Source organism: Delphinapterus leucas, chromosome 5, assembly GCF_059928025.1.
Source record: "Delphinapterus leucas isolate spDelLeu-1000000601 "Yukka" chromosome 5, BTC_Dleu_Yukka2, whole genome shotgun sequence".
Taxonomy (NCBI): domain Eukaryota; kingdom Metazoa; phylum Chordata; class Mammalia; order Artiodactyla; family Monodontidae; genus Delphinapterus; species Delphinapterus leucas.
In genome coordinates, this window is record NC_143133.1 from 101,739,690 (window position 1) to 101,767,489 (window position 27,800).

The following is a 27,800-nucleotide window of genomic DNA, read 5'->3' on the forward strand; positions in this document are numbered from 1 at the left end:
ATTTATAAATTGGGGACTAAATGCAGATTTTAGAAGACATATGCTAATGAAAGTTATAGGTTATATTTCATAATGAGGCTTTTTTAGTCTAACAACATATAGCTTCTTTAACTTTGGGGATAATTTCTACCCTCTGCTCTTGCCTGTCGGACAGCTGTTTACATGTTTTCACGTCATTCCTGGCACACAAGGCCCTGGCACTTTAAATAAACAGGTGCTTCTGTTATGACTATAAGATGGCTGGGAAATTAATAAAAATTTGCTTTTTAGCAGTACACTGACTGTAACGTTAATAGGGACTGAGCTGTGAGCATCGTGTTTGCATGTTTTCCTAGACATCTGGAAATCTTACATCTATGGAATAATCAGACCCCATGGTAGTATCTTCTAATAAACACCCTGCTAATGGCTCAGGATTTAAAAGATTTACTACATAAATTATTTCCCCCTATGGAATAAGTACCCAAGCTGAAAATAAACTACAGATCCTAATAGCCAAGCAGAAGGAGTGTACTTGTCTAAGTGAAACATCTTATATGTAATTTGGCTTGTCAGACAATGTGAAGTAGGATGAAAGCTTCTTACTTTAAAATGTGCAGCTGGTGTAAGAGTGTCATATGGGTGCTCATTGTTTGGCCCGGGTGTCTTCCGTGCCAAGTGTTCTACTTGTCTTCAGGAGTCAGCGGTAGCTTTCCCCCCACTTCTTTGTTTATTGCAGAAAACATCTCCACAGTATAAAATGTTTAGGCTTTATGTGTCTCCATATATTGGAAATCAACATATCTAGATGGGAATTTTTTTTTCTGTTTAACAAAATGATAGCATATGGAGTTAAGTTTATTTAATCAGCTGGCATGTTCTTTTACTTCATGTTTCTCCGAGCACTTAAAGAGATTGCTATTCACATGAACAAGAAGAGGAATGTGTAGAACATCTTACTGTTCTACACAACACTAGCTTTATGACTAAAGGCCTTTCAGCTTCATGGTACTCAGAGGACAGGCCAAACTGAGGCAGTTTATGGTGAGTGGTGGGTGATAGTCACTAAATAAACAGCTCACTTACCACGGCTGTATTGGCTAGAATTCTAGAGGTCCAGAAAGGCATTTCTTTACTTGCTTCTCCCTGACTTTCTTTAGAATAATATGTGACCATTTAAATGGTGCATATTCATGATTGAAAATTTAGAAAATACAAATAAAAAGAAGAAAATAGAAAGCCTCCATACTACTGTTAACCAGAGATAACATCCCCATTAACAATTGTGGAATATTCCTCTAGTACTGTCTCTGTGTTTATGTGTATGCGTACTTACAAAAAAGGGGACTGTTTAGAAATTAGCTTTTTATACTAAATATATTAGGAACATTCTTCCTAGTCATTAACTATTTATCTACTATATCTCTTTTAATTCAGTGGGCCCGCCATATCTTCAGGTTCCACATGTGCGAATTCAACAAACCAGAGGTTAAAAATATTTTTTAAAAAAATTCCAGGAAGTTCCAAAAAGCTGTGTGCTGATAACTATTCACATAGCATTTAAACTGTATTTACAACTATTTACATAACATTTACATTTTATTAGGTATTATACTTAATCTATAGATGATTTGAAGTATATGGGAGGATATGTGTAGGTTATACGCAAATACTACACCATTTTATGTAAGGGACTTGAGCATCTGTGGATTTTGGTATCCTTGGAGGATCCTGAAACCAGTCCCCAGTGGAAACCGAGGGACATCTTTGCTTACAAAGTATTCAATTTTATTGATAATATAGAATTTGCATAATCTACGCATTGTTATTGGACATGTAAGTTCTTTTCAATATTCGATATTGTAAACAGCACTGTAATTAATATTATAACTAAATATATCCACATCCACAGTTTGTTCCATGTGTAGTATAATAGACTGGGGTTCCCCCGAAAGCAAAGCTCTTGGGCAGTTAGTTTAGTTAGAAAGTGATCCAAGAGAGTGACAGTGAGTATATGGGGGATTTGAATTGAAAAGGAGGGAAAACCATTTCAAAATGTGGTATAGATATAAATGTGGCATGTTTATTTTCACCAGGACCTTTTCAGGAGCCTTATGAAATGTGTCTCAGAGCTATCTGCTTAGGGAAGAAAATGGGGAAGCATTTATCTGTCATCTTCCTTTGAACCATTCTCCACTGGTCCAGGGTGGTCCCACAAGCATTGTTTCCCCTGTGCTTCCAGGTTGTGCAGGTGTGGGTCCCTAAGTGCACCCCCAGTAGGCAGCCGCAGACAGGTATGGTAGGGGCTGGGGTGAGGCACTGGTAAGTTACATCTTCACAAAGGTGATCAAGTCCTACTTGCACTTGGTTGTTGCAGTGGTAGCTTGAACAAGAGGTGGGACTGAGAGGATTTGCAGTAGGACACAAGTGTCCCATATACATTTTAGAATAGTATTTCTGGGTCAAAAGACATCCAAAATTGTATCTCTTAAAATACAAATACCCACCAGAGTAACAAATTAATTTACTTTCAGGTTGATTTATTAAGCACCTATATATTGTCCTGCTACCTGAGGATACAATAGAGGGTAGAACAGATGTGACTACTGTCTCAGAGTATATGTTCTTTTGCAGGGATAGAGAGAGTCAATGTGGGAACAGATACGTAAAGATTGATTCTGACAGTGCTGAGTTTTACAAAGCAAATGAAATGGAGCGATGCTGGTAGTAGTGACCTGTAGGAGCTGAGACCCTGGTGAGAGCACCAGGGTCTGAGTGGAGAGCATCAGAGTTGATGGAATAGAACTAAGGGGGAAACGTAGGAGGAGTCTGTAGGAAGGAGTGGTGAGGGCCAGCCCCAAGACAAACTGCCTACTTTACATTTTTTCGTAGGGCTTGGCATACTCAAGAGAGATGTTTTAGCTTTTGGAATGTGGTCCTCTCTCAATATATACACTAAATGGGAATTAATCACTTTTAGATTCTTAGAATATATCATTAATATTCAGACTATATTAACAATATAATTGCTTTTTCTTTGACATTTTGTAATACACTTCAGGATCTTAGAGTGCCTTAGGATTTTAAAAATCAATCTCAGAGTTAATACTAGTGAAGCATATTGAAAAGGAAACAAATGAAAATTTTCCATTAGATCATAGTGCTTTGTGGCTATAGAGGTTTATTGTATCAATATACTTCCATTTCGACCTGAATCAAGATGATGGAGTAGAAGGACGTGCTCTCACTCCCTCTGGTGAGAACACCAGAATCACAACTACCTGCTGGACAATCATCGACAGGAAGACACTGGAACTCACCAAAAAAGATACCCCACATCCAAAGACAAAGGAGAAGCGACAATAAGATGGTAGGAGTGGCACAATCACAGTAAAATCAAATCCCATAACTGTTGGGTGGGTGACACACAGACTGGAAAAATCATATACCACAGAAGTACACCCACTGGAGTGAAGGTTCTGAGCCCCACGTCAGGCTTCCCAAACTGGGGGTCTGGCAATGGGAGGAGGAATTCCTAGAGAAACAGACTTTGAAGCCTAGTGGGATTTGATTGCAGGACTTCAACAGGACTGGGGGAAACAGAGACTCCACTCTTGGAGGGCACACACAAAGTAGTGTGCGCATTGGGACCCAGGGAAAGGAGCAGTGAACCCAGGGGAGACTGAACCAGACCTAACTGCTAGTGTTGGAGGCTCTCCTGCAGAGGTGGGGGTTGACTGTGGCTCACTGTGGGGACAACGACACTGTCAGCAGAAATTCTGGGAAGTACTCCTTGGTGTGAGCCCTCCCAGAGTCTGCCATTAGCCCCAACAAAGAGCCCAGGTAGGCTCCAGTGCTGGGTTGCCTCAGGCCAAACAACCAACAGGGAGGGAACCCAGCCGCACCCATCAGCAGTCAAGTGGATTAAAGTTGAGCTCTGCCCGCCAGAGCAGCAGTCAGCTCTACCCACCACCAGTCCATCTCATCAGGAAACTTGCACAAGCCCCTTAGATAGCCTCATCCACCACAGGGCAGAGGGCAGAAGCAAGAAGAACTACAATCCTGCAGCCTGTGGAACAAAAACCACATTCACAGAAAGACAAGATGAAAAGGCAGAGGGCTATATACCAGATGAAGGAACAAGATAAAACCCCAGAATAACAACTAAATGAAGTGGAGATAGGCAACCTTCCAGAAAAAGAATTAAGAATAATGATAGTGAAGGGGATCCAGGACCTCAGAAAAAGAATGGAGACAAAGATCGAGAAGGTGCAAGAAATGTTTAACAAAGACCTAGAAGAATTAAAGAACAAACAAACAGAGATGAACAATACAATAACTGAAATGAAAACTACACTAGAAGGAATCAATAGCAGAATAACTGAGGCAGAAGAACGGATAAGTGACCTGGAAAACAGAATGGTGGAATTCACTGCTGCAGAACAGAATAAAGAAAAAAGAATGAAAAGAAATGAAGACAGCCTAAAAGGCCTCTTGGACAACATTAAACGAACCAACATTCGCATTATAGGGGTCCCAGAAGGAGAAGAGAGAGAGAAAGGACCTGAGAAAGTATTTGAAGAGATTATAGTCGAAAACTTCCCAAACATGGGAAAGGAAATAGCCACCTAAGTCCAGGAAGCGCAGTGAGTCCCATACAGGATAAACCCAAGGAGAAACACGCTGAGACACAGAGTAATCAAATTAGCAAAAATTAAAGACAAAGAAAAATTATTGAAAGCAACAAGGGAAAATCAACAAGTAACATACAAAGGAATTCCCATAAGGTTAACAGCTGATTTCTCAGCAGAAACTCTACAAGCCATAAGGGAGTGGCAAGATATACTTAAAGTGATGAAAGGGAAGAACCTACAACCAAGATTACTCTACCCGGCAAGGATCTCATTCAGATTCGATGGAGAAATCAAAAGCTTTACAGACAAGCAAAACCTAAGAGAATTCAGCACCACCAAACCAGCTCTATAACAGATGCTAAAGGAACTTCTCTAAGTGGGAAACACAGGAGAAGAAAAGGACCTACAAACACAAAACAAATAAGAAAGTAGTCATAGGAACATACATATCAAAAATTACCTTAAACGTGAATGGATTAAATGCTCCAACCAAAAGACATAGGCTTGCTGAATGGATACAAAAACAAGACCCATATATATGCTGTCTACAAGAGACCCACTTCAGACCTAGGGACACAGACAGACTGAAAGTGAGGGGGTGGAAAAAGATATTCCATGCATATGGAAATCAAAAGTAGCAATAATCATATCAGATAAAATAGACTTTAAAATAAAGAATGTTACAAGAGACAAGGAAGGACACTACATAATGATCAAGGGCTCAATCCAAGAAGAAGATATAACAATTATAAAGATATATGCAGGGCTTCCCTGGTGGCGCAGTGGTTGAGAGTCCGCCTGGCGATGCAGGGGACACGGGTTCGCGCCCCGGTCCGGGAAGGTCCCACATGCCGCAGAGTGGCTGGGCCCGTGAGCCATGGCCTCTGAGCCTGTGCGTCTGGAGCATGTGCTCCATGACGGGAGAGGCCACAACAGTGAGAGGCCCGCATACTGAAAAAAAAAAAAAAAGATATATGCACCCAACATAGGAGCACCTCAATACATAAGGCAACTGCTAACAGCTATAAAAGAGGAAATCGACAGTAACAGAATAATAGTGGGGGACTTTAACACCTCACTTACACCAATGGACAGATCATCCAAACAGAAAATTAATAAGGAAACAGAAAAATGACACAATAGACCAGGATTTAATTGATATTTATAGGACATTCCATCCAAAAACAGCAGATTACACTTTCTTCTCAAGTGCACATGGAACATCCTCCAGGATAGATCACATCTTGGGTCACAAATCAAGCCTCAGTAAATTTAAGAAAATTGAAATCATATCAAGCATCTTTTCTGACTACAATGCTCTGAGATTAGAAATGAATTACAGGGGAAAAAACGTAAACAACACAAACACATGGAGGCTAAACAGTACATTACTAAATAACCAAGAGATCACTGAAGAAATCAAAGAGGAAATCAAAATATACCTAGGGACAAATGACAATGAAAACATGACAATCCAAAACCTATGGGATGCAGGTAAAGCAGTTCAAAGAGGGAAGTTTATAGCTATACAAGCCTACCTCAAGAAACAAGAAAAATCTGAAACAAACAATCTAACCTTACACCTAAAGGAACTAGAGAAAGAAGAACAAACAAAACCCAAAGTTAGCAGAGGGAAAGAAATCATAAAGATCAGAGCAGAAATAAATGTAATAGAAACAAAGGAAACAATAGCAAAGATCAATAAAACTAAAAGCTTGTTCTTTGAGAAGATAAACAAAATTGATAAACCATTAGCCAGACTCATCAAGAAAAAGATGGAGAGGACTCAAATCAATAAAATTAGAAATTAAAAAGGAAGAGTTACAATAGACACCACAGAAACACAAAGCATCCTAAGAGACTACTACAAGCAAATCTCTGCCAATAAAATGGACAACCTGGAAGAAATGGACAAATTCTTAGAAAGGTATAACCTTCCAAGACTGAACCAGGAAGAAATAGAAAATATAAACAGACCAATCGCAAGTAATGAAATTGAAACTGTGATTAAAAATCTTCCAACAAACAAAAGTCCAGGACCAGATTGCTTCACAGGTGAATTCTATCAAACATTTAGAGAAGTGCTAACACCCATCCTTCTCAAACTCTTCCAGAAAATTGCGGAGGAAGGAACACTCCCAAACTCATTCTGTGAGGCCACCATCACACTGATACCAAAACCAGGCAAAGATACTAGAAGAAAATAAAATTATGGACCAATATCACTGATGAATATAGATGCAAAAATCCTCAACAAAATGCTAGCAAACAGAATCCAACAACGCATTAAAGGATCATACACCATGATCAAGTGGGATTTATCCCAGGGATGCAAGGATTCTTCAGTATATGCAAATCAATCAATGTGGTACACCATATTAAGAAACTGAAGAATAAAAACCATATGATCATCTCAATAGATGCAGTAAAAGCTTTTGACAAAATTCAACACCCATTTATGATAAAAACTCTCCAGAAAGTGGGCATAGAGGGAACCTACCTCAACATAATAAAGGTCATATATGACAGGCCCACAGCAAACATCATTCTCAATGGTGAAAAACTGAAAGAGTTTCCTCTAAGATCATGAACAAGACAAGGATGTCCACTCTCACCATTATTATTCAACATAGTTTTGGAAGTCCTAGCCACAGCAGTCAGAGAAGGAAAAGAAATAAAAGGAATATAAAATGGAAAAGAATAAGTGAAACTGTCACTGTTTGCAGACAGCATAATACTATACATGGAGAATCCTAAAGATGCCACCAGAAAACTGCTAGAGCTAATCAATGAATTTGGTGAAGTAGCAGGATACACAATTAATGCCTGGAAATCTCTTGCATTCCTACACACTAATGATGAAAAATCTGAAAGAGAAATTAAGGAAACACTCCCATTTACCACTGCAACAAAAAGAATAAAATACCTAGGAATAAAGCTACCTAGGGGGACAAAAGACCTGTATGCAGAAAACTGTAAGACACTGATGAAAGAAATTAAAGATGATACTAACAGATGGAGAGATATACCATGTTCTTGGATTGGAAGAATCAATATTGTTAAAATGACTATACTACTCAAAGCAATCTACAGATTCAAAGCAATCCCTATCAAATTACCAATGGCATTTTTTAAGGAAGTAGAACAAAAAATCTTAAAATTTGTATGGAGGCACAAAAGACCCCGAATAGCCAAAGCAGTCTTGAGGGAAATAAACGGAGCTGGAGGAATCAGACTCCCTGACTTCAGACTATACTACAAAGCTACAGTAATCAAGACAATATGGTACTGGCACAAAAACAGAGATATAGGTTAATGGAACAGGATAGAAAGCCCAGAGATAAACCCACACACCTATGTTCAACTAATCTATGACAAAGGAGGCAAGGATATACAATGGAGAAAAGACAGTCTCTTCAATAAGTGGTGCTGGGAAAACTGGAGAGCTACATGTAAAAGAATGAAATTAGAGCACTCCCCAACACCATACACAAAAATAAAGTCAAAATGGATTAGAGATCTAAATGTAAGACCAGACAGTATAAAACTCTTAGAGGCAAACATAGGAAGAACACTCTTTGAGATAAATCACAGCAAGATCTTTTTTGATCCACCTCCTACAGTAATGGAAAAAAACCCAAAAATAAACAAATGGGACCTAATGTAACTTCAGAGCATTTGCACAGTAAAGGAAACCATAAACTAGAAAAAAGGATAACCCTCAGAATGGGAGAAAATATTTTCAAATGAATCAACGGGCAAAGTATTAATCTCCAAAATGTATAAACAGCTCATGTAGCTCAATATTAAAAAAACCAACAATCCAATCCAAAAATGGGCAGAAGACCTAAATAGACATTTCTCCAATGAAGACATACAGATGGCCAAGAAGCACATGAAAAGCTGCTCAACATCACTAATTATTAGAGAAATGCAAATCAAAACTACAATGAGGTATTACCTCAGACCAGTTAGAATGGGCATCATCAGAAAATGTACAAACAACAAATGCTGGAGAAGGTGTGGAGAAAAGGGAACCGTGTTGCACTGTTGGTGGGAATGTAAATTGATACAGCCACTATGGAGAACAGTATGCAGGTTCCTCAAAAAACTAAAAATAGAATTACCATATGACCCAGCAATCCCACTACTGGGCATATACCCAGAGAAAACCATAATTCAAAAAGGCACATGCAGCCCAATGTTCATTGCAGCACTGTTTACAATAGCCAGGTTATGGAAGCAACCTAAATGCCCATCGACTGATAATGGTTAAAGAAGATGTGGTACATATATACAACGGAATATTACTCAGCCGTAAAACGGAACGAAATTGGGTCATTTGTTGAGACGTGGATGGATCTGGAGACTGTCATACAGAGTGCAGTAAGTCAAAAAGGGAAAAACAAATATCGTATATTAACACATATATGTGGAACCTAGAAAAATGGTATAGATGAACCAGTTTGCAGGGCAGAAATTGAGACACAGATGTAGAGAACAAACATATGGACACCAAGTGGGGAAAGCCGCAGTGGGGTGTCAGTGGTGGTGTCATGAATTGGGTGATTGGGATTGACATGTATACACTGATGTGAATAAAATTGATGACTAAGAAGAACCTGCTGTATAAAAAAATAAATTAAATTTAAAAATTAAAAAAAAAAGATTAGGAGACCAAGGACCTGAGACCCTGCACACACCGTAATCTTGTCAGCAACCCATCCCTTGGGAAGTACTGTTATAAAACGCCTTATCAAATCCTCCTGGGTTGGAACACATAGGTTTTTGAGGCAGGAGGCTGCTGTGTCCCCCTTTGCCTGGCAAAGTAATAAAGCTATTCTTTAAAAAAAAAAAAATATATATATATATATATATATATATATATACTTCCATTTCATATATGAAGCAGCACTATTCAATTACTTCTTTAGAGAGCTCAGGAAAATTAGTTTTAGAGACATAAGTTTATTCTTCAGATCTCTTAATTATAATGCCCAAGATATTTTTGTGACCTGAATAGCACATTAAGAAACCACCTCTTCACAATATAGGTGTTTCCCACATTTGTTACTAACTGTACAGTTAATCCACTTTGTAGAAAATAAACCATGGGATTATGATCCCCCCAGATTAAAAAGCACATCTTCCTTTTCAGCGATATGTAAAAACCACAGAAGCCAGAATGATATCCGATATTGAAAGATTAGGATACTAAATCTGATCTCCCAAATCAGTAATTTGTGTGCCACCTTCATGATTTGCTATATTCTATAGTGCTCATACTATTAAATACGTAATGTTTTTATCTTCATGACTCAGTTTTTGCTTAAAGTTCCTTAAGAGTTTATTTTATTGAAATAAATAGACAGTAACTTTAAAGATGTATTCCCAACTATTAACATGAGAATGTTCGTCTGTGCCATCTAAAAGCATTATACCCACTTTGGTTAATACCTCTCTCCTAGCAGATTCAAGCTATCCCATCCAGGGCAACTTACTTGCTTCTCCCAGCCTCTGTATTCATTGTGTCTAATGGGGGTAATGAGGTGTTGTTGCCTGTCAAGTGCTTAAGACAGTGCCCGACACAGTAATTAGTCAGTAAACGGAAGCAAACTGCATGAATTTGGTTGAAGTGATTTTCGTCTTTATTACTCTTCTGAAAAGAGCAACATTGCAGATTTAGAAATTAGACAAGCACTTCCATTCTGCATCTACAGGTGGGGCTCAAGGTAGTGGAAAGAGTAATAGACCAAAGAGTTGGTGAATTTTATATCACTATCTCTGTGCAACTTGTTTAGATCTTTTGGCCTCTCTAGGATTTGGTTTCTTCATCAGACAAATCAGGAGGTTTGATTTGACTTGATCCCAAGGCATCTAGCTCATAGACTGCCAGCTGTTTGATTCTGATTGTGGGATGTGGTTCATCTGTAATTTGAGCATGTTTTGTTTGTTTGGTTTTTTAGCTGGTTGTCTGATACATAGAGTAATATGGGCATTTGGTGTGGTCCCAGCTGCTTTCCTGTTTTCATCATGTTAGTAAGCCTGGGCCAGTTATTAATTGTTTTTGAAGCATATATAATTATTTAATAATTACGAGCTATTGAAGTTTAATCCTAGTAAAATTACATCATAAAGCTGAGGCATTTTTGAAGGATTTACTGATAAAAGGAAAATATAAATAAATTCATTTTACACATGTTACTAACATTTAAGGTGTACTTAATATATGTTTGCCAGGCATGGAACCACTTGACCCATCATTGCCATCAATAAAAAATTATATGTGAATCTCTAGCCATGTGGCCTACAATTAAAATAACTTTTATATCTCTGGCCTACATGACTTGCCATATCCTTTCCAGATCTGGGATTCTACAGTTTTATGAATTTCAGTCTCCTGATAAGGTAGGTCTAGACTTGGTAGTGATGAAATTGAAGTCAAGGAAGCAAAATAAATTTTTAAAAGTCTGATATAGCTGCTTTTTTAGATGGATATGTATATAAATATGGGTGTGTATGTGTATGTCAGCATAGTATGAACCAATTGCTGATTTTTTTCCCTTAAGAATATATCTTAGAAATTTTCCCATTCATATAGTTTCCTCATTCTTTTGAATGGTTGCAGTGTTCCATCGAATGGATGATCACCAGTCTTTAACCAGTCTCCTTACGGTGGACATTTAGGCTTTTTTCTAACTTCTGCTATTACCCACAATAATGCTCTAATGAATGTCTTGTGTGTGTGAGCTTTTGTGCATATGTTAGTGTATCTGTAGGTTAAATTTCTGGGTTGGAGGATATGTGCATTTGTAATTTTGATTAAGTAGACAAATTGCTCTTCATGGAGGTTGAACCAGTGTACACACTCACCAACAATGCGTGAGTGAACCTGCTTCTGCTTGGCTGCTTTCCCCCTCAAGGATCCCTATCTTTCTGTATTACGAAGCAATTTGAGTACTACTGTATTATACTTTGTTGTCTGTGGGAAGATGCTGATTAGGTGGGTGATCATTACTACTGATATTTGTGCAAATTTCACAGAGATTGAATCTTATGCTGAAGACCACTTAACTGTATGTGTTTGCTGAATTAAATGGCTGCACAGTTAAGCATCTTGGAATGTACTCTGTTACTTCAGAGCACAATTATACCAGTGTAGAAAAACTCCAACTTGCAAATTGTCAGCAACTAAAGCCTTCCATGGAGATTCATTCCCATAACATAATGAAACACACTATATATATTATACAAAAGATTCGGCTATAAACAGAATTATTTACACTTTATTTTTGTTAAATTTAGAAGGAAAAGACATTATCACCAGGTACTGTTTCCTTGTTTTCAGAGAAAACTAGTATTAGTTGTTGGAGTTGGACTAAAACACAAAGAGTTGTCCTCTTAGTCCTTGCTTCATAACCATTTGATTGTGTACATGCGGGCCCACAGCCTTTAGATCTGAGAGTTAAAGCTGCTGTGGTTCCTTTAAGAAAATAGAGTAGTTTGTGTTACAGAAAGATACGAATGCACTCTTTCTCTTCCACATTTAGGACTTACTACATACATTTAGGGAAATTGTAAAGGATATTCAAAACTACTATCTCTTTTCTCTTTTTCTCTTTGGGCTGCAGCTTGGCATATATGGAAGTCAGTTCTGGAAGGAACTTAGATCTTATTTATTTTTTATGCTAATATGCCAATGTGACCTTTTCTTAAATTGACTATTCTGATAGTTTTTTTTTTCCCTTTGGCTTTTATAGAAGGACTTGCAAACTTCTTTTTTATGAAGTTTTTTTTAAGAAGTTTTCCAATTTGATTTTCAAATATGGTCCTTTACATAGCATCATACTAATTCACTTACAAGGAAGAATTTTTCCATCATTGACCTATTTGAAAAGCAGTTGTAGTGTTGGATGTAGTATTTTTAGTAAAGATACTGGTTAAATCCCAAAGAATAACCTAATTAATACAAAATCTCTTGGAGTTATTGAAATAAAAATACAAATTAAAAAGTTATTATTAGGCAATTACTCTTTATGGGTTTTTTTAGCACATATATTACATTTCAGAGAAACTGTTTGATTGTAGTTAGACTGTGGAGTTTTAAATTGTTCTATCCCCCTAAAGAAAGCAGTTTGTGGTGTTACTCAGAGACAGTGGAAAAACAGAATGAGGCTTTGTTGTGGCATATATTACTCTGTGCTCACCCCTTCCCCACAAATTCACTGAAGCTCATGACTGCTTGAACTAAGGGAAGAAAACCATTTTCACTGAACCATAGCACCCCCTAACAGCCTAATAATTTATGTTTTTAAAATTCAAAGGAACATTTTGTTTCTGCTTATGAAAAGAATCATTAATCTAATATGATCTGATATCTCTTATATTCTTGTGACCAAGAAGAGATCTTTGAAAGATTCCATAGAAATTATGGGGAATGGAAGGAGGCATCACCCTTTTTGCAAATAATTGTTACATTACTCTTCTATGGGATGCTGGGGTCTGGATGCAGACCTTGAGCTGTGGCTGGACCCCTAAGCCCTCTATAGACACAGTGAACAGTGAAACTTTTTCTAGCCAGTTGCCTAACCACGCTTACTTGTGTGTTATAGGTACTTCTCCCAGCAGCTGGTCTGTTACAGTTACAGGATGTGAAGAAGACTTGCTGTGAATTTTTGGAATCTCAGCTTCACCCTGTCAACTGCTTAGGAATCCGGGCTTTCGCTGATATGCACGCATGCACAGACCTCCTGAACAAGGCCAACACCTATGCAGGCAAGTGGAATAAACGTCGGCTGAGTTTGAGACAGGGAAGAATCTGCAACTCTTGATTTCTGATATGATTCTATAGTGAATCTGGAAAGTTGTGTCATATTTATGGACCTGGACTTTATAAAAATACATTTACAATCTTATAATGGTATGGTAGCACTGCATAATTGAAGCATGTTCATGGAGTTCTGAATTTAAAAGAAAAAAGAAGAAACTGTATGTGGTATTAGGCCTAGTAGTTTTATGTAAATATTGAATCTCTATGTATTTTTCTTTCAAATTATCAAATTAATAGGCATATAAGAAAGTGTTTACATATGAAATTAAGTCATTTTATCTCTGTGGCTTTTTATACCTTTTTCTTGTATCCAAGAAAACATTCTGTGGCATAAAAATATTCAAAGCAAAGAAACCTAGTTGCCTTGGAGTGGGGCAGAAAAGTTGATCCCAAATAGAGGCATCCCTCTCCTTAGATTAAACACTCATTTCCAGGACCTCCTGCTGGCATCCTCTCCCTGTGGTGGGTGGAGGGAGGCCTGTGTCTGTCCAGTCGGGGAGAAGAGATTATTGTTATAGCTTAGGATGCAGCTAAAGTACATAAACGTAACCTATAATTTATTTTGCTCTGAGCTTATAAACATTTAAAAATTCATATTAAAAGTGATTATTAGGAAGTGTCTAATTTTTTAAAAAATGATTTTCTAGAAGATAAACCTGGTGAAAGTTATAATCCCCCATCTCTGCCCTATATCTGTGACACCCAGTAGGAACAGTTACCATAGAACCTCCCAAGACTACTGCCCCTTAGTAAGCTCTAGAACCCCAACTTCCTGCAGCCTTCAAATGCAAGAGCCCCTCATCTAAACTCTGCTCCACTCTGCATACTCTGATAACTAAGGGACATTTTGGCACATAGACCCAGGTAAGGGGTGTGTGTGTATGTGTACACAGAGCCTCTGACAAGAGAAGTATTCCTAGAATCCCTATTGCATTTATCAAAGAAATAGTCGTACAAGGTGGTTAGTTGGGAAAAAAAAAGCCCACAGTGCTGCAGTAAAATGTAATAGGTCCAGTAAGTTTAACTTTATAGATTTCTGTGGGGTGGCCTGATTGACCTAACTACCTTTTATAAAATTGTTTCAGTGGAAAAATGTGATATGAGTCCCAAAATGCTTATTTACAGATAAACTTTTAGAACATAACCCTTCTGTAAGTTGGGGAATGCATATAATATGTAATTTGCATTTAATATATCTCTCTAGGGCTGCTGGTTATCTCACGGTACTTGATAAATATTACTGAATCTTAAGAGATAGAGAGGGAATGAATAAAATAGATTTATGCAAAACATGTCCATACATAGTTATGATATACTAGAACTATTAGTTTCACTCATATCAGAACCAACTTATTGACTGTGTCTTTAGGAGACAGATTTTATTATTTCTTTCTCTTATTTACAATCATAAATTTATTGTAGTATACGACAGAATGTGAACAATTTTCCACAAGAATTACTACACCTATACATCGTAGTTTATAGAGTCTTCCTTCATAATTATGACAAGAATTTTTTGTGGAAAAATTGTCAGTTTCAACAAAATTGCAAAGAAAATTTGATTTTTCATTTTTAATGCACTAAACCTTAAATCAAAGTCTTATTTAAAAGATATACTGCTTTTATACCATGCATCTGAATCTTACAGTTGCTCAAGTTTCTAAAGTAACATTTTATAGCACCTTATATTATGAAAAGTTGCAACACATACAAAAATAGAGTAGTACTCACCACCCACCTCACCATGAGTTGTCAGTTCATGGATAATCTTGTTTTAACTACACCCTTCTTAACTTCTCCTCCTCTGTTATTATTTTTTATATGTAAACTTTTTAATAAAGTCTAATGGACATATAAAAAAGTATGCAAATCATACATCTACAGCTTCATGAATTTTTGTATCCTCTTGTGCAATATTATTATTTTTTTAAACATCTTTATTGGAGTATAATTGCTTTCCAATGGTGTGTTAGTTTCTGCCTTATAACAAAGTGAATCAGCTATACATATACATAAATCCCCATATCATCTCCCTCTTGTATCTCCCTCACACCTTCCCTATCCTGCCCCTCTAGGTGGACACAAAGCACCGAGCTGATCTCCCTGTGCTAGGGGGCTGCTTCCCACTAGCTATCTGTTTTACATTTGGTAGTGTATATATGTCCATGCCACTCTCTCACTTCGTCCCTGCTTACCCTTCCCCATTCCTGTGTCCTCAAGTCCATTCTCTATGTCTGCGTCTTTATTCCTGTCCTGCCCCTAGGTTCTTCAGAACCTTTTTTTTTTTCTTTAGATTCCATATATATGGGTTAGCATGTGGTATTTGTTTTTCTCTTTGACTTACTTCCTCCATATGACAGTCTCTAGGTCCATCCACCTCACTACAAATAACTCAATTTCATTTCTTTTTATAGCTGAGTAATATTCCATTGTATATATGTGCCACATCTTCTTTATCCATTCATCTGTTGATGGATACTTAGGTTGTTTCCATGTCCTGGCTGTTGTAAATTGAGCTGCAATGAACATCATGGTACATGCCTCTTTTTGAATTATGGTTTTCTCAGGGTATATGCCCAGTAGTGGGATTGCTGGGTCATATGGTAGTTCTGTTTTTATTTTTTTGAGGAACCTCCATACCGTTCTCCATAGTGGCTGTATCAACTTACATTCCCACCAACAGGGCAAGAGGGTTCCCTTTTCTCCACACCCTCTCCAGCATTTATTGTTTGTAGGTTTTTTGATGATGGCCATTCTGACCGGTGTGAAGTACTACCTCATTGTAGTTTTGATTTGCATTTCTCTAATGATTAGTGATGTTGAGCATCCTTTCATGTGTTTGTTGGCAATATGTATATCTTCTTTGAGGAAATGTCTATTTAGGTCTTCTGCCCTTTTTTTTTTTTTTTTGCGGTACATGGGCCTCTCACTGTTGTGGCCTCTCCCGTTGCAGAGCGCGGGCTCCGGACGTGAAGGTTCAGCGGCCATGGCCCATGGGCCTAGCTGCTCCGCAGCATGTGGGATCTTCCCAGACCGGGACACAAACCCGTGTCCCCTGCATCGGCAGGCAGACTCTCAACCACTGCGCCACCAGGGAAGCCCTTCTGCCCATTTTTTGATTGGGTTGTTTGTTGTTTTGATATTGAGCTTCGTGAGCTGCTTGTATATTTTGGAGATTAATCCTTTGTCAGTTGCTTCGTTTGAAAATATTTCCTCCCATTCTGAGGGTTCTCTTTTCGTCTTGTTTATGGTTTCCTTTGCTGTTCAAAAGCTTTTAAATTTCATTAGGTCCCATTTGTTTATTTTTGTATTTATTTCCATTTCCCTAGGAGGTGGGTCAAAAAGGACCTTGCTGTGATATATGTCATGGAGTGTTCTGCCTGTGTTTTCCTCTAAGAGTTTTGTAATGTCTGGCCTTATATTTAGGTCTTTAATCCATTTTGAATTTATTTTTGTGTATGGTGTTAGGGAGTGTTCTGATTTTATTCTTTTACATGTAGCTCTCCAGTTTTCCCAGCACCACTTACTGAAGAGACTGTCTTTTCTCCATTGTATATTCTTGCCTCCTTTATCCTTTATCAAAGATAAGGTGACCATATGTGCATCGGTTTATCTCTGGGCTTTCTGTCCTGTTCCATTGATATATATTTCTGTTTTTGTGCCAGTACCATATTGTCTTGATTACTGTAGCTTTGTAGTATAGTCTGAAGTCCGGGAGCCTGATTCCTCCAGCTCTGTTTTTCTTTCTCAAGATGGCTTGGGCTATTCAGGGTCTTTTGTGTTTCCATGCAATTTGTAAAATTTTTTATTCTAGTTCTGTGAAAAATGTCTTTGGTAGTTCGATAGGGATTGCATTGAATCTGTAGATTGCTTTGGATAGTATAGTCAATTCCACAATGTTGATTCTTCCAATCCAAGAACATGGTGTATCTCTCCATCTGTTTATATCATCTTTAATTTCTTTCATCAGTGTCTTACAGTTTTCTGCATACAGGTCTTTTGTCTCCTTAGGTAGGTTTATTCCTAGGTATTTTATTCTTTTTGTTCCAATGGTAAATGGGAGTGTTTCCTTAATTTCTCTTTTAATTTTTCATCATTAGTATATAGGAATGCAAGGTATTTCTGTGCATTAATTTTATATCTGGCTACTCTACCAAATTCATTGTTTAGCTCTAGCAGTTTTCTGGCAGCTTCTTTAGGATTCTCTATGTATAGTATCATATCATCTGCAAACAGTGACAGTTTTACTTCTTCTTTTCCAATTTGGATTCCTTTTATTTATTTTTCTTCTCTGATTGCTGTGGGTGAAACTTCCAAAACTATGTTGAATAATAGTGGTGAGAATGGGCAACCTTGTCTTGTTCCTGATCTTAGTGGAAATGGTTTCAATTTTTCAACATTGAGAACAATGTTGGCTGTGGGTTTGTCATATATGGCCTTTATTATGTTGAGGTAAGTTCCCTCTATGCCTACTTTCCAGAGGGTTTTTATCATAAATGGGTGTTGAAATTTGTCGAAAGCTTTTTCTGCATCTTTTGACATGATCATATGGTTTTTCTCCTTCAGTTTGTTAATATGGTGTATCCCATTGATTGATTTGTGTATATTGAAGAAACCTTGCGTTCCTGGGATAAACCCCACTTCATGATGGTGTATGATCCTTTTAATGTGCTGTTGGATTCTGCTTGCTAGTATTTTGTTGAGGATTTTTACATCTATGTTCATCAGTGATATTGGCCTGTAGTTTTCTTTCTTTGTGGCATCTTTCTCTGGTTTTTGTATCAGGGTGATGGTGGCCCCTAGAATGAGTTTGGGAGTGTTCTTCCTGCTGCTATATTTTGGAAGAGTTTGAGAAGGATGGGTGTTAGTTCTTCTGTAAATGTTTGATAGAATTCGCCTGTGAGGCCGTCTGGTCCTGGGCTTTTGTTTGTTGGAAGATTTTTAATGACAGTTTCAATTTCAGTGCTTGTGATTGGTCTGGTTATATTTTCTATTTCTTCCTAGTTCAGTCTCAGAAGGTTGTGCTTTTTAAGAATGTGTCCATTTCTTCCAGGTTGTCCATTTTATTGGCATATAGTTGCTTGTAGTAATCTCTCATGATCCTTTGGATTTCTGTAGTGTCAGTTGTTACTTCTCCTTTTTCAATTCTAATTCTATTGATTTGAGTCTTCTCCCTTTTTTGCTTTTTTTTTTTTGGCGGTACACGGGCCTCTCACTGTTGTGGCCTCTCGTGTTGTGGAGCATAGGCTCCAGACACGCAGGCTTAGCGGCCAAGGCTCACGGACCCAGCCACTCTGTGGCATGTGGGATCTTCCTGGACCAGGGCACGAACCCGTGTCCCCTGCATCGGCAGGTGGACTCTCAACCACTGTGCCACCAGGGAAGCCCTCCCTTTTTTTCTTGATGAGTCTGGCTAATGGTTTATCAATTTTGTTTATGTTCTCAAAGGATCAGCTTTTAGTTTTATTGATCTTTGCTATTGTTTTCTTTGTTTCTATTTCATTTATTTGTGCTCTTAAATTTATGATTTCTTTCCTTCTGCTAACTTTGGGTTTTGTTTGTTGTTCTTTCTCTAGTTCCTTTAGGTGTAAGGTTAGATTGTTTGTTTGAGATTTTTCTTGTTTCTTGAGGTAGGCTTGTATAGCTATAAACTTCCCTCTTTGAACTGCTTTTGCTGGATCCCATAGGTTTTGGATCGTCGTGTTTTCATTGTCATTTGTCCTTAGGTATATTTTGATTTCCTCTTTGATTTCTTCAGTGATCTCTTGGTTAGTTAGTAACGTACTGTTTAGCCTCCATGTGTTTGTGTTTTTTACGTTTTTTCCTCTGTAATTCATTTCTAATCTCATAGCGTTGTGGTCAGAAAAGATGCTTGATATGATTTCAATTTTCTTCAATTTTCTTAAATTTACTGAGGCTTGATTTGTGACCCAAGATGTGATCTATCCTGGAGGATGTTCCATGTGCACTTGAGAAGAAAGTGTAATCTGCTGTTTTTGGATGGAATGTCCTATAAATATCAATTAAATCTATCTGGTCTATTGTGTCGTTTAAATCTTCTGTTTCCTTATTAATTTTCTGTTTGGATGATCTGTCCATTGGTGTAAGTGAGGTGTTAAAGTCCCCCACTATTATTCTGTTACTGTCGATTTCCTCTTTTGTAGCTGTTAGCAGTTGCCTTATGTATTGAGGTGCTCCTATATTGGGTTATATAATATATATATAATTGTTATATCTTCTTGGATTGATCCCTTGATTATTATGTAGTGTCCTTCCTTGTCTCTTGTAACATTCTCTATTTTAAAGTCTATTTTATCTAATATGAGAATTGCTACTCCAACTTTCTTTTGATTTCCATTTGCATGGAATATCTTTTTCCATCCCCTCACTTTCAGTCTGTATGTGTCCCTAGGTCTGAAGTGGGTCTCTTGTAGACAGCATATATATGGGTCTTGTTTTTGTATCCATTCAGCCAATATGTGTCTTTTGGTGGGAGCATTTAATCCATTTACATTTAAGGTAGTCATCAATATGTATTTTCCTTTTACCATTTTCTTTATTGTTTTGGATTTGTTATTGTAGGTCTTTTCCTTCTCTTATGTTTCCTGCCTAGAGAAGTTCCTTTAGCATTTGTTGTAGAGCTGGTTTGGTGGTGCTGAATTCTCTTAACTTTTGCTTATCTGTAAAGGTTTTAATTTCTCCATCGAATCTGAATGAGATCCTTGCTGGGTAGAGTAATGTTGGTTGTACGTTTTTCCCTGTCATCACTTTAAATATGTCCTGTGACTCCCTTCTGGTTTGCAGAGTTTCTGCTGAAAGATTAGCTGTTAACCTTATGGGAATCCTTATGCGGATTCCCTTGTATGTTAATTGTTGCTTCTCCCTTGCTGCTTTTAATATTTTTTCTTTGCATTTAATATTTGACAGTTTGATTAATATGTGTCTTGGCGTGTTTCTCCTTGGATTTATCCTGTATGGGACTCTCTGTGTTTCCTGGACTTGATTGACTATTTCCTTTCCCGTATTAGGGAAGTTTTCAAGTATAATCTCTTCAAATATTTTCTCAGTTCCTTTTTTTTTTTCTCTTCTTCTTCTGGGACCCCTGTAATTCTAATGTTTGTGCGTTTAATGTTGTCCCAGAGGTCTCTGAGATTGTCCTTAATTCTTTTCATTCTTTTTTCTTTATTCTGTTCTGCAGTAGTTATTTTCACTATTTTATCTTCCAGGTCACTTATCCCGTCCTCTGCCTCAGTTATTCTGCTATTGATTCCTTCTAGAGGATTTTTAATTTCATTTATTGTGTTGTTCATCATTGTTTGTTTGCGCTTTAGTTCTTCTTGGTCCTTATTAAACATTTCTTGTATTTTCTCCATTCTATTTCCAAGATTTTGGATCATGTTTACTATCATTACTTTGAATTGTTTTTCAGGTAGACTGCATACTTCCTCTTCATTGTTTGGTCTGGTGGGTTTTTACCTTGCTCCTTCATCTGTTGTGTGTTTCTCTGTCTTCTCATTTTGCTTAACTTACTGTGTTTGGGCTCTCCTTTTTGCTGGCTGCAGGGTCATAGTTCCTGTCGTTTTTGTTATCTGCGTACAGTGGGTAAGTTTGTTTCAGTGGGTTGGGTAGGCTTCCTGGTGCAGGGGCCTGGTGCCTGTGTTCTGGTGGATCTTGTCTTTCTGGTGGGCAGGACCATGTCCGGTGGTGTGTTTTGGGGTGTTTGTGACCTTATTATGATTTTAGGCAGCCTCTGTGCTAATGGGTGTGCTTGTGTTCCTGTCTTGCTAGTTGTTTGGCATAGGGAGTCCAGCACTGTAACTTGGTGGTCATTAAGTGGAGCTGGGTCTTAGCATTGAGATGGAGATCTCTGGGAGAGCTCTTGTCATTTGATATTATGTGGGGCCGGGGAGTCTCTGGCGTACCAATGTCCTGAACTCGACTCTCCCACCTCACAGGCTCAGGCCTGACACCGGGCCACAGTACCAAGACCCTTTTGGCAAGTCTGAGGGCTTCTGCCAGCATTCAGTACATGTTCTGTAGGAGTTGTTCCACATGTAGATGTAGTTTTGTTGTACTTGTGGGGAGCAAGGTGATATCCACGTCTTACTCCTCTGCCATCTTGAAAGCGCCCTCTCCAATATTATTTTAAAGCAATTCAGTAATATTATTTCATATACATATTTCATCCTTATAATTTTAAAGAAATAAAATTACAGTGACCAACTTCGTATAATCAAGCTATTTCCCTAACTTTGGGGTATTGTTAACTAGTTGCAACAAACTTTCTAAAATAAATAATCCAGTATAATACTAAAGTAAAATTGTTGTTCTTCATAGTGAAAATATATGATGTTGTTTATATCTTAAGCAAACAGGAGATGGGGAGGTAGGGAGTCAACACAGGAATATACTTAGAGTTCTCTTTTTATGCCATAATAAATCATTGTTTTTCAGTCCCTCCCTCCTTTATTTTTACAATTCAAACATTTTTTGTGTCCAGAAGGCCTACCCAAACTCCTAAATTACTTTCAAGTTCAAATTTGAGCATATAAATAAATCTAGGAGACTGAAGGTATTCCCAGAACAGTGACAATAGAAGAAGTTAATATCTTAACTTTTTTCCCCCATCCTAGGCAGTGGGCTTATAAGTGGGCTGTGTGACATACAGGCAAGAAAGAAGGAAAGGAAGAAATAAGGAGCAATAGAAGAGTTATTAAATACATAAGTACATACGTACATGGAAAGAAGCAGGGAGGAGAAAGAGGGGCTGAGGGAGAGAGAGGGGAAAGGGAAGAAAGTTGCATAACCTCAGGGTACATCCTGATCCTAAGTGTGACTGCGCTTAAGAGACTGGAGCACTCCTTATCCTCTGAAAACTCAACAGAGCTTCTGGGCAGAAGATCTGCTTCATTCCTTTCTCTTGCAGATTGGAAATGAGCTGTGTCTTATTCATTATAATTGAATTAAATTGTACAGGTGTAATGAAAGAATTAAAATGGTCCATGGGAATCTCTTCTATGAACTCGTGTTCATTTTTCATATATCAGCATCTTTAGAAAAAGTAAAAATATGGGAAACCTAGTGGGGAAGGTCGGAGGTCTCAGCACTGGGGGAGCGTCTGCACTGCCCATCCTGGTGACCCCCTCCCATTGCTTCAGTCACAGCCCTTCCCCCCTGGCCCACTCTGCTTTTCCAGGGTCGTAGCAGCCTCAGACCATGGACCACCGAGGGCCACCAGACCAGTCAGGCAAAATGACCTGCATGTTGAGACCTGGTGTTCTGGACTGTAATCAGCCTTTCTTATGCTCTTGAGTAATTGTTTTCTTAGCAGAAAAGCTGTGTGAAATTATTTTTGCTCTATACCTAAAAACGCAAAATTTCACACCTATGCCAAGAGTATGGACTTGTTTGGAGAATGCTGGTTTATGGACTTGTGTTTTGATTGGTGTTCATATTTTACTCATTTCCCAAATCATTAAGACCTTTGTTTTGAGCATTTTTGCTGAACTAAAAATATAGAGGAGATAAAAACTGAACTTATGACTTCAGGTGCATTTTTATAGTCCCAGCAAAATATTCTTTTCGAAGTTAGATTTTAACTCGAAATAAGAATTTTATTCAACATTCCTTGTTGATAAACAAAAGTTACCAGTGGTTGAATTGTGAGAATTTCTAACAAATTTAAGGGAAAGAGTAAGTTCCCGATTCTTAGTCATTCCTACATCTCACCACTCCCCGCATTAAAAATTTGAGAAGCTGCTTAATATTGGTTCTAACTGACCTTTGGGGAAATTTTTAGTATCATATTCAAACCAGTGCTCTAGCTGAAACTCTGAGGGACCTGACATTCCTCAGTAACAGGGCTACCTGTGAAGAAGTCCTCAGGTCACTGACATGCTTTCAGTGTATTTCCTGTTCTCTTCTTGCTCTTAACCCTATTATCTGTTTATATATCCTAGGCCTGTCCAGGCACCCCATAATGCCCTACTTTAGCCTTCCCACCATGCTTGGACACTGATCAAACATTTTTATATGCCCAGCTGTTTTCTTGTGTGTACCCTCTCCCTTTGTCTTAAATGAAACTTTGCTTTGTCCCATACCTGCATGTTGGGGGCAAACTTCTTTAAGGGGCACTCCCCTCCGACTCATCAGGTGGGTAGGAGGGTAGACTTCCAGACTGTTGTTCTGTCACTGTCCTCGGTTCTGCACTTTCTGACTGTCAGTCTGCAGTACGCTCTCTAGGACTCCAGGCCTCCAGTCATACTAAGTCTGACACCTGTATTGTCTTTTCCCTCTGTACTTTGTTTCTCTTGTCATCAGCAACTTCAAAATCTATACTGTTGTCTCCCTTGAGCCTCCCTCTTCCTACCTCCTTGAGACTACTGTCTTCCTTCCATAAACCCATTTGCCACCTTAGAGCACAACTCTAGGGCATGTTGAACCTTGTTGGTATTTGGAACTCCCAAGGTTTCAACCTTTGTGCTGACAATATTCCTGCCTTCTCGTGCTCTTGTATTTCTTCATAAATATGTGTTCTCTGGTTCCAGTTCTCCCAGTCATCTCTTGGCTGCTCAGCTTAGACCCAGTGGTCAGTCCTTTCAGAGCTACACTCTTTATGTGCCAAACTGCTGTGGGTGATGACAGACTCAATACGATTTAACCCCTGCTTCAGAGGAGTTTATAGGCCAGTAGTAGTCAAGTCACACCCAAATTTGGTATATCTAGATTATGCCTTATCCTCTCTGAGAGCTGGTCCCATAACATTTTCTTCTGCAGTCAGTTTACTTCAATCATTTGCCCACCCTTCTGTAATTTAGGCTAGGAATCACTGCTTGGGGTAAACATCTGTCAAAATAAGCTCATGATTTTGAAATCTGCCCTCTTGAAGGAAACTTGAAAGAGTGGTTCTAATAATGGTATTACCAGCCTTGACTTTGTGATATGCATACTAAAGAATAGATGCCGCTTATTCGAGGGTCTGTCTCAATGTTAATTTACTGATACAGAAGATTTCTTCCTTTGCAGAACTGTGAAAGCATTTGATGTACACCACTTCTTGATTGAATTTAAGCTGACTTAAATGACACTTCTTAAAAGAATTAATCATTTTTATATTCTTAAACTTATTATGGTCTTCATTTATGTCCTAACAAACTACATGCAGTTTCTCTGTTCTGCTTTGTTGACAGTTTTTCTAGCTGAGGTGAGTTAGCTCTTTTCAGGTTTCACCAAACTGTCTGTGTTAATGGAACTGCTGGAGATATATATATGATTTTTTTTTCCCTTAGAGACTAATAGTATTCAGAACGAAAGACTCATGGAGTATTAGCACTAGTTGGGAACCTTAGCAGTTATCTAGTCTAACACTGTCATTTTATTAATTAAGAAAATGAAGACTAGAGATATCTTTATTTTCCCCCAAACACTTTGTCTCTCAGGGGTAAGCTGTTTGTGGGTCTAAAATACTGTTGTTGTATCCATGCACTTAACCTCACTTCTCAGATAGATTCTGCACTGGATGGAGTATAGAGGAATTATAGGGGCCCCTTGCAGCATTTAATTTTGATCAAAAAGGTGCTTGTTGTGTAGAAATCAAATATAAAGACTACTTTGTACCTTATCACAGGGTACAAAACAGAACACGCAGAACTTTGGATTTGTATTGTTCACTTCATTTGGGATGAGGGACCTAAGCCCTTTAGACCTGGTGTGACAGATCTTAGAGAGTATCTCTCATTTCTTGATACGCTTATTTTATTTGTAGGAGGGAAGCAAACAGCAAAGTTAAACTGCTCTACAGAGTGAAGAGATTCCTTATATATAAGGAAGAATGCCTATGTACATTATATACGTACAAATATGTGTTCAACGTATGTTGCATATCCACGGCATAGTCCATACGACTGGGAATCATGCTCTGTTGCAGTTATGGGGTTTGCTGAGAGAGAAGGAACTGATTATCAAATGCCAGTATAATTACTGGTTGGCTTTACTCAGTGCCAGAGTAAACTAGTAGAGGCAAATCACTAATACCACAATGCAAGCTGTGTGCTATAAACAGAATAATCTGTCAACATGTGGGTGAGAGGACTGGAAAGAGTAGTTGAGGTTGGTAACAGTGAGAACTAGGGTAGTGAAGATAGAGAGGAGGTTGTGAATCTGGGAACTAACCCTGAATAAGAGTACAGGAAACAGACTAGACTCTGAGATGTTCTGTCCTGTAGCATTACATTTTAGGTAATGCTTTGTAGGTACATTTCAGAGTGTGTATATCTATTGCCAATGTGCAGTAGCTGCTAATTTTTACTGTACCTTACTGAGACACAGTAATCTGAATAAGAATTCATTTAGCAAAAAGGAAGAATTTCTTATCTCAGCTTTGTGACAAGTATTAGGCTTGTATTGGCCAAACCAATCCAAAGTTGCTAGGGTTTTTGTTGATAGTGGATTCAATAGCAATCAGTAATGTAATTGTGTCTAGAAAGGTGTAAGGTGATTATCTCATTCTGTTCTGCCTAGGTCAGACCATATCTATGGAGTTGAGTTCATTTAATTTCTTTTTTAAAATTATTTATTTATTTATTTGGCTGCATTAGTTCTTTGTTGTGGCACGCGGCCTTCTCTCTAGTTGTGGCTCGTGGGCTCTAGAGCCCACTGACTCAGTAGTTCCAGCGCATGGGCTTAGTTGCCCCACGGCATGTGGGATCTTGGTTCCCCGACCAGGGATTGAACCCGCATCCCCTGCATTGGAAGGCGTATTCTTAACCACTGGACCACCAGGGAAGTCCCGAATTCATTTTCAGTTATTGTTTTCAGAGAGACTGATGAACTGAAGTACTGAATTCACAGCCAGGATGATGATGAAGACCCCAAACCATGTTGTAGAAGTAGTTGTCAAAAGACTTAGGAATTTATAAACCATAGAAGGAAAATTCAGGAGAATATAATGCTCTCTGTAAAAGTTTGAAGGAATTTCATGAGAGAAAGAACTTAATCTTGTTCTGTGGTGGGCATAAGTAGTATCAATGTTACAAAATAAGGAGAAAAAGAAGCTTATAGTAAATGCTCAAGGGTGACTGCTTTGCTCTCTGCTGATGTGTGCAAACTGTAGCTAGATATCCATTGAATGTAAACATTATAGAGGTTCCTCTTACATACGAAAGTTGTGGTCAGGTGACCTTTCAGATCCCTTATACCACTAGATCTTATGATTTCTTGTGGCACTATAGAGAAAGGTTCCCAGGATTTGTGAAACAATTTATTTTAGGGTTTATAGAGAGGAAGGGATAGAGGAGGAGGAAGAGGAGAGTTGTTTAACAGGTATAGAGTTTTAGATTTTCCAATGTGAGCATATTTAACACTACTGAACTATATGTATACTTAAAAATGGTTAAGGTGGTAAATTACCTTATGTCTTTACCACAGTAAAAAGAGATAGAGGGAGTGGGGAATCAATTGTGACTGAGACTTTATTTAGCCTTGGAGTCAGTGTGGATAACAGAGCCATTAATACCCAAAAGAAACATGGGAGGTCAGGAGGCAGGTGTCTGGAGGAAGGTGTAGGTAGGTCTTAGTCTTGATTGCTCAAGGGACAACCAGCAGTGAAGTGCAGTATCACTTTAGAGGTTCTCAGACTCAGCAGTATTATTAGCAGTAGCCAAAGACAGCTTGGCCAGCAGAAGACATTAATTTGTTTTGAGGAGATGATCAGCACACTCAGTCAGAGAATCTTTGCTGAGCATCAAGCCAAGAAGTGAAGCAAAGCCATCAATGGAAAGATGTATGATGATTAAAAAGTCAGACCGCAGAGCGCAAAAGAAGCCAAAGTAAGTGACCTATGGCAATGAATAATGTGAGTTTTAGAGGACTGCTTGTATGTGTTGCAGGTGAATGGTGTTGGGGTGGATCTATTTGTTTAAAATAGCTATGACGGTTAGAGCATATGGAGACTAACAGATAGCTGGAAATTCAGTTATTGGGGTTTGGGAAAGAGGTTGACTCTGGAATTGTCAACTGTTGACAGTAACTAGGGACACACAGATGTGGATGAAATGGTTAAAGGAGAACAAGCAGAAAATGAAAAGGGGACTTGGGGCAGGCAGGACTGTAGGCAATACCTAGCTTTAGGGAGCTGATAGAGACACACTGAGTAGTTAGAAAGGTAGAAAAAAGTGTTACAGAATCCAAGCTAGGAGAGAGTGTTCTTAGGGTGAAACACTGCACAGGGGTTAAGAAATACTAATCTTAAGAAAAGAACTTCCAAAGAACAATTTGAGGGGAAAGTGAGCCAGAGCCTGTGTTTCAACAGATAAAGATGTGTGTGCATCAGTACGTAGAGGCTTCAGTATTAAGGTCTG

The 27,800-nt window shown here is 38.3% G+C and overlaps 1 protein-coding gene across 10 annotated transcripts in view; it reads left to right on the top strand.

Annotated features, from left to right (window-relative positions):
- Positions 1–27,800, top strand: part of KLHL2 (kelch like family member 2) — a 126,369-nt gene that overhangs the window by 57,950 nt on the left and 40,619 nt on the right. For all 10 annotated transcript variants that reach the window (XR_016393360.1, XM_089912288.1, XM_022561617.3 and 7 more), the window contains one exon: positions 13,226–13,388. Coding sequence is in view for 9 of the 10 variants with exons in the window: in XM_089912288.1 (XP_089768414.1) it covers positions 13,226–13,388 (163 nt within the window). In the remaining variant the exon portion in view is untranslated. The remainder of the gene's footprint in view (positions 1–13,225; positions 13,389–27,800) is intronic.